The sequence below is a fragment of the Glycine soja genome, chromosome 5, assembly GCF_004193775.1.
Source record: "Glycine soja cultivar W05 chromosome 5, ASM419377v2, whole genome shotgun sequence".
Classification (NCBI taxonomy): Eukaryota; Viridiplantae; Streptophyta; class Magnoliopsida; order Fabales; family Fabaceae; genus Glycine; species Glycine soja.
Genome location: NC_041006.1, coordinates 41,465,602 through 41,475,357, shown reverse-complemented (window position 1 = coordinate 41,475,357; position 9,756 = coordinate 41,465,602). Strand labels below are relative to the sequence as shown.

The 9,756-nt window shown below is 31.4% G+C and overlaps 1 protein-coding gene across 2 annotated transcripts; it reads right to left on the bottom strand.

Annotated features, from left to right (window-relative positions):
• Positions 1–406: 406 nt before the first annotated feature.
• LOC114413433 (probable inactive receptor kinase At4g23740) lies at positions 407–4,654 on the bottom strand. Of its 2 annotated transcripts, none has more exons than XM_028377849.1 (4): positions 4,419–4,654; positions 4,211–4,274; positions 2,445–3,782; positions 407–1,509 (listed from the first exon to the last, which is right to left on the bottom strand). In XM_028377849.1, the coding sequence occupies exons 3-4, from the start codon at positions 3,679–3,681 to the stop codon at positions 899–901; spliced, it is 1,848 nt and encodes a 615-aa protein (XP_028233650.1). In that variant the 5' UTR covers positions 3,682–3,782; positions 4,211–4,274; positions 4,419–4,654; the 3' UTR covers positions 407–898. The 2 variants fall into 2 exon arrangements, with proteins under 2 accessions (XP_028233650.1, XP_028233651.1); XM_028377850.1 differs by having other exon boundaries at positions 2,445–3,773.
• Between the last annotated feature and the right edge of the window lie 5,102 nt (positions 4,655–9,756).

Sequence of the window (9,756 nt, the reverse complement as noted above, 5' to 3'; positions counted from 1 at the left end):
TGTATTGACTTCACACTTTGTTTTTGCTATCTTATGAAATTGGGGCTGAACCATTGTTCCAGATTCTTTTAGCAAATTTTCTTTATGATTAATACTAAGAAAGTTGTTTGATTTATTTAATGATATTAAATTTGCTAATTTATATTATTTTTTCAATATTACTTTTAAAATTATGAAAACTTATTATCTCACCTTTCTACCTAGTTAATTAATTAATTAATGTCTCCATTTTTTTTTGAACGGTTATGCAATTTTATTTTATATCTAGTCATCTTCAATTTTTATAAGAGAAGAAAATTGTTCTTTTAATGTAAGGCAACTGATCTAACTAGTCAAAATTTTCCTCATAGGAGAGAGAAAATTTGTCTTATTAATGTACAATACATATGATTCGTAGACCACAAAAAAAAGTAAAATAGTTAAAAGTATTTTGATAAAAAAAAATATAGTCGATTAATACAATAGACAATTTGGAGAGGAAGCAAGCAAATTTCTCAAAAAAAATTCTAATATAATAAAGAGACAAGAGGTAATAGTTGTTAGACCACTCTTGCAAGGGAAAAACAACAGGTGCACCTTCTCGGTAAAGACAGCTTCACAGTTCACACACAAAAGAAATGCTTCACATTATAACCACTTGATTGCTGTACCAGCGCATGGAGCTTCCTTTTGCGCAGGGTCAAATCAAATACTAACCCACTAGTTAGTAATATTTAACCAACTCAAGCAACTTAAATATGAGAAAAAATATAATGATAGTAATAATAACCACGCTCTTGTTCAGAACTTGGGAGTTAAACATTGACAAGATACCTCAAATCACAAACAAAGGTTAACATCTTTCTTTCATTCACTTCCCAAGGGGAAGTAGGAGGGAGTGGAAGGAGAGTTACCATTGTCACGTTGATACTTGGTTCCCAGATGATGAGTGAGTATCTGCATCAATCTGCCTCACATTTTCTATCATCTTCACTACTTCAGACATCTTAGGCCTCTGATCGGGCATCCTAACCACACATGACATGGCTATCTGTAACATTTCCACCATCTCTTCTTCTATGTTAGGATATCTCATCAGCTCTAAGTCAAACACTTCAGCTGTCCACTCCTCGCGCACAACTGAATGAACCCACCTCACAAGGTGGATAATCTCATCACCACCAGTTGTGTGGATAGGGGATTTCCCAGTCAGAAGCTCTAGCAACACCACACCAAAGCTGTAAACATCTGAGGGCTGTGCTGCCTTTCTGGTGTCTGTAACTTCTGGTGCACGGTAACCGGCTGCTCGTGATATTGGTAAGGCAAGTGAGCTTGATATGGTTGCCAGGCCAAGGTCAGACACGCAGCCATACTGTTTGGTGTTGAGGAAGATGTTTGAGGATTTGATGTTGCCATGTACAAGCTTGCCACCATTCTCAACATGAATACGAGCAATGCCTCTTGCAGCACCTAAGGCTATTTTCAGTCGAGTATCCCAATCTAAAGGCACCCTATCCTCTCCTCTTTTGCCTGAAATTTGCAGAAAGCAGAATGGCTTTTACACGCAAGGACAGTGTATAAATGTAGTCGTGTAATGTACTAAAATAGCATTTTCAAGACAAATTATTTATTTACATAGTTTGAATCTTGACTTCTTTTGCAAAACAGAAAATATTGTGTGTAAGGTACACTAAGAGTGAGAAATTGCAAGATGTTTTTAACTATGGGGGCATTAAAGTTATACAAGCACTCAAATATTGAAAAGGCACAGAAGTATCAACATATTTACTTTCCTCCTGAGTGAGGCTCCTCTGAAGTAAAGAGATGTCTAAAGTTAAAAAAAAAAAAAGTAACGATGTATTCACTGGTGATTTGAAACGAGTTAACTTTACGATATACTTTAATTCAAAACAATGGAAATACCTTACTTTCTCACTTTACAATCTTTATTATAAATGAGTCAAATCTATAAGAGGAAGGCCAGTGAAGTGTTATCAAATAAGTATTAAAAGGCCTCGTATTTTAACAGTTAGGTATGCATGAAAGAGACTACAACTAAGCCAGAGAAGTGAACATGTACATGAAGCTATTTGAATAATCAACAGACCCGTTTTCACGATATACTTTAATTCAAAACAATGGAAATACCTTACTTTCTCAGTTTACAAACTTTATTTTAAATGAGTCAAATCTATATGAATAAGGCCAATGAAGTTTTGTCAAAATAAGTCTAAGAAAGCCTTCCTATTTTAACAGTTGGGCATGTTTGTCAGTGACTACAACTAAGTCATAGAAGTGAACATGTACATGAAGCTATTTGAATAATCAACAGACCCGTTTTTATGACGAATATTGTTCATCTAAAATGGTAAAATTGATTATATTTGATTTAGGAACATTATTACATGTAAGAACATATGTGAATTGGAAGACAAATTACAATGAGCTAAAACAATGGTACATACCATGCAACATGGAAGAGATGCTCCCCTGACTGTGGTAATCATATACCATGAGTTTCTCATCTTTGGAATAATAATATGCCTTGAGCTCAACCACATTCTCATGCTTAAGACTTCCTACAATCTCCATGTGCTGCTCAAAATCCTTCTTTCCAGCGGCTACCTCCTTCAACCTCTTCACAACAACCATGGTTGCATCCTCAAGTATTGCCTTATAGGCAGTTCCAAACGTTCCCTTTCCCAGCACCTCAGCAGAAGCCCTCAACAAATCCTCCAAATCATAGGCATAATTACACCCCTCAAAGAAAACCAGTTTATTGTTAGCATCCTGGTTCCTTGAAACTGCTTTCTCAGGAGACATTTCTCCCTTGTGCAACTTCCCACTGAAGGTTTCCTCATCCTCGTCAACTCTTCTTGAGCAGCACACAAACACCAAAGAAACAAAACACACGAGGCCTAAAACACCAGCAGCAATAATAACTCCCAGCAGCGCAGCTTCGCTGAGCCTTCCACGCTTCCTGGACTTGAAAGATGGCTCATGAGCCGGTTGAGGCTCTGGAGAAACCGTGGGAAAACTTCCAAAGGAAATGTTATTCCCAATGAATGCAGACTCAGGAAACCTTAGCAGGGAATTAGGCACACTTCCCTGCAAGCTGTTGTTGGACAAATTCAGCACCTGCAATCTTGACAGGTTGAGGTCGGGAATTTCTCCAGAAAGACTGTTGTTTGCAAGGTTCAAACCAGCAAGCTGAGTCAAGTTGTTAAGGGAGGAAGGGATGGTGCCATTGAAATGGTTATTGGACAAATTGACAACAGTGAGGTTCTTCCAGGCTGAGAAATCAGGCAAAGGACCAGAAATATTGTTGAACTGAAGATAGAGAAAAGACAAGTTCTTCAGATTGGAAAAATCAGAAGGGAAATGGCCAGTTATGACATTGGATCTGAGGCTCAAAGTTTGCAGTGCTGAGAGGCGGCTAATAGTATCAGGCGGAATAGTGCCATGAAATCCAACCCCTGGCAACCTAATTGCTATTACTTTGGACTTGTCTACATTGCAAGTCACTCCAGTCCAAGAATCACACATGGGGGAACTCTCATTCCAATTCAGAGGCCTTGAAGGAGGGAACTTGCTCACAAAGTCAAGCAAAGCCTCCTTGTCTTCAACAGGTTCACCACTTACTTGCCACAGAACCAAACACAACAACAGGGAAATGAAAGAGAAAATGGGTAGAAATTCCATTTCAGAATTTTTTCCTTCCACTTCTAACAGCAGCAAGGAACGAGGTGTTTCTTCTGCTCTACCTTTTTTCACACTGCAACACAAGACTAATTCTGCATAGACTGAAATGAATCAATCACCACAAACAAGTTTGTTAGTTTAAACAAAAAAAGACACAGTTTCCCTCTTGAGACAAAGGGGAAAACCAAAAAAGGGAATGGAAAATAGTAAAAAAAAAAAAAAGTGTGGAAACTGGAAAAGGAAATCTGATTCCTAGAAGATTGTCTAAGAAAGTAGAAGCGGACACTGAGAAACTTGTGCATAAAAGAATGAGCTCGCAGGCTGTGTTTTTTAAGTTATAAAAAAAAAGGAACATAATACTAGTATATTAAATTTTATATTTTTTTTATAAAAAAAAAGTAGCGTCTGTTCAACTTGTAGCAGATATGGTGCATCTTTTGGCTCTTTATCGCGCAGCAACTTTTCGGAGGAGATGACAGAATCGAGAAAATTCAAAATATATTGGAAGATAAGGAAAGTTGAAACTCACTTGGCTCTATCTAAGGCATTCTTGTTTTCCTTTGCAGATCTGGTGAAAGAATGTTCTCTTTGTCCTGCAAAAGAAACAAAACAAAAGACCCTTTAAATCTAACTGTACTAGTTATGCGTTGGGAAGGAATAATGGGTATGGTAGATGAAAGTAGCAAGCAATGCAAAATGATATAGAGTGAGTAATGAAGAAGAAAATAGTGAAATACTAGCACGAAGGTGAAGTGGGTGGCATTGGAGACATTATTCCTCCATTACAACGGCTCTATTCTATTAGCTGCTGCGGTGGGTGTAAGTGTAACCGTGAGGGAGAGAATTGGAACGTCTCAAAGAGTAAGAGTAACAGAAAGACGCATGGCTGGCAGCGCCACTCAGAAGAGGAGAGAGAGAGAGAGAATAACGGTGAACGTTCGAACGGAAAACCGCTGTTCATAAATTCATGGAAGGATGGGTTTATAGGGATCACTGACGTGGGTCAATTAGCTCTTCACATGTGGGTCCTTTCTTATATTTCCGTGTTTTTTGGATTTCTTTTTACACAAAAAATGTTACTGTTAAGAGAACAATTTTATTTGTTTTTCTTTCAGTTTTAAGGGTTTTCAACGCTAAAATTGCACCTGTGCTCTATTAGCAAACATGTGGATTGATTCAATTCTAGAGTTGTTTTAATTTAATTATTAATTTTGATAAATAATTGGATTAAATACTTAAAATTAGAGTTTTATAATGTGTATATTGATTTTATTTAATTTTAATAGGATTTGTCTTTCATAAAAAAAAATGCATATGATATGTAAAAAAATGATAGCCGTGGTTTGTTTATTATTTCTAAAAATTAGGAGTTTAGGATAATTTTTTTAAAAAAATGTTTAAAATAAACATACATGTATTTAGTTTTTATATATATATATATATATATATATATATATATATATATATATATATATTAATATTAATTATTTTCTTAATTTAATCCAATTAAATAGGATTATTACAGGCATCCTCGTTTTAGAGTTTAATATAAATACATATTTAGATATATACAGGGTGAGTTCGCTTAACTTAAACAAAATAACTTTAAAATAAATATTTTTTTATATAAGTATAGATAAAATTTACTTCTTGAAATAAATAAATGAATAACTATTTTTAAGAAAAAATAATTTAAACAAATATTTTAAAAATTAGAAAGATGCTTATTTTTTATTAAAATAAACACTTATTTCAACAAATAAATTTAAACAACCTCAGCCATAAACTTTAAAAGCTTAAATTATTTTAAGTCAACACACTTTTATTAGTTGAGATATATCTATTTAATTAAAGAGTGAGTGCTTTTATTTTATTTTAAAAAAATCTTCAAACTGAATTGAGTAAGATAATTGTGAGCGATCTTTTATACATTTAACGTAATCATATACTCATAACTTCGAAATTCTGGTTAAGTTATTAGTTGATTCATGTGATTATGGTACAAAGTAAATATTATACCAATATACACATGTTAAAGAATTGGTGTTCTATTTCTACCTCACACATTGAGTCCAATTTTTTTTATAACTCATTAAAAATTAATGAATTAACACCTCATTATATTATTTAAAACATAAATAATTTTTACTGTTAAACTTACATTTTTACAATATAAGTTATTTAAAATTTGACATATGTAATTATTATAATAATATAACATAATCTTTAAATATATTTGTGTGTGATCAACAAAGTTTCCAACAATCAACTTACTTGAAGATCTGTTATTTCCTTTCTCCCTAGATAGAAATAAGAAAAAAAAAGTCCTTTAATATATAATAAATATGTTAAATTGTCGTAATCTTGTAACGTTGAAAACTTCCACATCTCTGTATAATCATTACTATGGCTATTGACAACTCGAGTGTATAATCATACAAAAGGATAAAGACCTTGAAGTAGATCTATTCATTATTTGCATAATGTTGGAGAACAAATTTAGAGGTGTGATAATATTAAATTGCAAAAATATAATAATAGAATATAAACTACCCATTAGGTTATCATTAGTAACTCTAGTGTATAATCACACAATTAACTCGATAAAGACCTTCAACTTAATCTACTCGTTAATTTACCCTTTTAGGAGAATAATGTGGGAAGGTGGGAGCAATGAGTAGTAGGTTTAAGTGGCTGGTGAGTGGTGAAATGATCATTAGCCCTTTTACAAAAACGACAAATAGTCAATGTTCAATGTTGTCAATGGTCCAACGCGAAAAAGGACTTGTACAATTGCCCCAAAAATCCAGTAATGATTTTGTACAATTTGCATACATATACAATTTCATTTGTGTTTAACGTTTTTAGTGGTAAAATCACATACGAGCATATCTTATCAAAATCTATTACTTCTACTGTATCCATCTTTTTAAATTATCAATCTTTATCCTTCAAAAAAAATTATCAATCTTTAAACATTCTAGTATTCTAGCTACCAAAGGTTATTATCTCATCATCAATAGCGCATGTTTTGCAAATTCTTTGCCAGCTTTGATTAAAATAGTGATCTTAGAAGCAACATGTTCGTAAGATTTACTAATTTCTCTCATTGATCACGTGTTTAAAAAAATGACTCTCCTGTTATTCTTAATTTGCAAAATAATGTCAATGGTAAATTAGTAAATTTAGTGTGAATCATATGATGGTTTTCCACGTTATATAATTTTTCGAATAATTTTATCTGCAACTCTGCAAGAGATTATTGATAACATAGCGATAGATTATGATTGAATTTATATAAAAAAAGTAGTTTAAGGGAAAATTTGTAACTACGATGACAAATCAGATATACTTAATGAGTTCTTATTTTTTTTTAAAGTAGTGTGTTTTATTTTTAATATTAATGTTCTGCATGAAATCGTGCAAAGATTATATAAAAAATATTATAACTATAATTATTACAAGAGTTTAGTTTTTATGTAGTGTAAAATAAGTTTATACCTTCATTTAATCATAACTCATTATTGTTAAATTTATTGATTTTTAAAATAATTATTTTAAATTTATTTAAATGATATTTAGACATTAGTGTAAAAATATTTTATAATGTGAGTGCATAATCATTAAATTCTAATTAGATAATAATAATATTATTTTCACCTATGTATTTTTTTTTATACAAGGCTTTCTCTCATTTTTTTTATACAGGCCTTTGTCCCATGCTTTTAGCAAGAGTGATTTTAATTTTCATAATTTATAAGTTTTTCGTTTTGAATCATCAACCGATTAGCCTATTTAAATATAGGCCCGACAGTGTAGTAGGCATTTACATAGACTAACAAATCAAACTAAACTTTTAATATATAAGATCAAGCCTAAAAAAGGGCATAGAAGGTCTGTAATTATATCCCTTAGCTTCTTTTTCTCTGTACACCTTCTCAACCTTTTGTAATTTCTTTGACAAAAATATCCTTACCATAAACTAGTTTTCAGAACGTGTGCGACTCTCAATCAAATGCAGCAGATAATACGTTTAAATTTATATTTCAAACAAAGGATAATTCGTATGCAGTGTTTTTTTAGGTTTTAACTAACCATTTAAATTTAATTTAAGAAAAAAATGTTATGTGAATTTTGAAAGAATATAGCTAAAAACTATTACTGTATTTGAACATGCCTCGTGGAGTTTTTTTAACTCAGCTTTGAAGTTTATGAATGGAGACATGGAGTTTTCAAGGAAAAACACATGTTTGGGTTTGTTTTTATCAAACGTAATTTTGTTTCTGAATTTATGTGAAACTAAAAGTGGAAAATTATGACTTCATGTTTAGTTGAGTATTTAACATTTAAATTTATTATAAATTTGTTTTTTATATGAAAATTTTCAAACATAATTTTTTTAGCCATTTTATTTTTAAAATTTAACTAGAGCATGTTGATAATTTTAAAAAATTATACCATCATCCAATTAGAAGCTGTCATATATATATATATATATATATATATATAATAAGATTATTTATTTTTATAATAATTATTTTAAAATTACTTCTATAATAATTTAGAATTAGTCAATAGTATAAAATTCTTTACACTAACTCAAGCAATTTTACAAAATCATGTAAACAAATATTTTTAACTTAAATAATATTTTAAAATGTAAATTAAAACATTCAAGAGAAACAATATGTAAAATTATTAAAAAAATATAATTAGTATAAATAAAAAAGTATAAGTAGATCATATTAATTTTTTTTAAGAATAATAATATTTAAAAGTAAAAATGAGATTATAAATTTAAATAAATTTAGTTTGATTAAATTTAAACAATTGATTTTCAGAATGAATAAAAAGTAATTAATTTTAAGAGTGGTCTCAAAGTCTAAGGTGAAATTATTCCAATTTAAAGAATGATCTCACTCAAGAGTTTAAATTTTAAATATATAATTAATTACCGTAAATACTTGAATGAAGAAATTTTTCACCTACAATAATTCTATCTCACTCAAGTATGACTGCCTCTAGTGAAAAATAATTGTCATCTTTATAAAAAATACAAACCCAATAAAAAGTTTGGATAATTTATACAACATCTTAAGCTTAAATTTGTACATAAATTAAAAAGACTAGCCCTAAATTCAGAATATATAGGAGAAGGGTACATATGGGCATTAGCACTATTAGCGTTCCACGCTCAATCCTTTGGTCCTCAATGATCAAGTACGGTAATCGTTCTGTGAATTGAGGTTTAAGAAAAGGAAACAAGAAACAAGATAAGAAGAAAAACAGTCCAAATTATGGTTGTCTTTTTCCTCCAACAGCCAACGTTGAAGTCTAAACTACCTCTGTCCTCTTCGATGGCTATCATAACAAAGCCTTAATACACAGGTCATTGTCCAGAAAAACGGTTGGTCGGGAGGGAATGTGGATCAATCCCTCATTAGGATTGTGCGTCTGTGTCATGCAAAAGTGATAACATGGAATAATGTTTGGTTTGATAGACGGTGCATGCAGCCCTGTGACAAATTAGTTTTTACTTTTTGGCTTGGAGTTTAGTTTAATTAGATAAGAATAATTAAATGCACAAAGACTGAAATTTAATTTTGGATCAAGCAGTTCGCAAAGGATCTAGATCTAGTGTCTCACACACGATTAATTAATAAAGTTCCAAAACTTTATGGTAATGTGTAACAATCATTTTTTCTTTGCAATAGAAATTAAAACAAACCGTCACTTGTTTAGGAACCATCCAATTATTGTTTGTAGATTATTTCTGGAAGAGAATATTTTTAGTTAAATGTCATTGTATGAAGAACATTCACTACAAAGTTGTTTTCCGAATAGTGCATTTCTAGTATTGCAAAGTTTACTCAACTACTCTCATCGCCTTTAATAATTTTGCCTGCTTTTTGGTGTTGAATTCTATTTGGAGTGGCTGAGACTGTATTGTTTGTAAGTTAGTTTGGGTAAAGGAGGGCCAGAAGTTATCCTGTGGTGTGGGGAAGACATACAACGATGACTTGTTCATATGCAAGTGTTTCGTGACTAGTTCAAAGTTTTCATAGTTTGATGCGT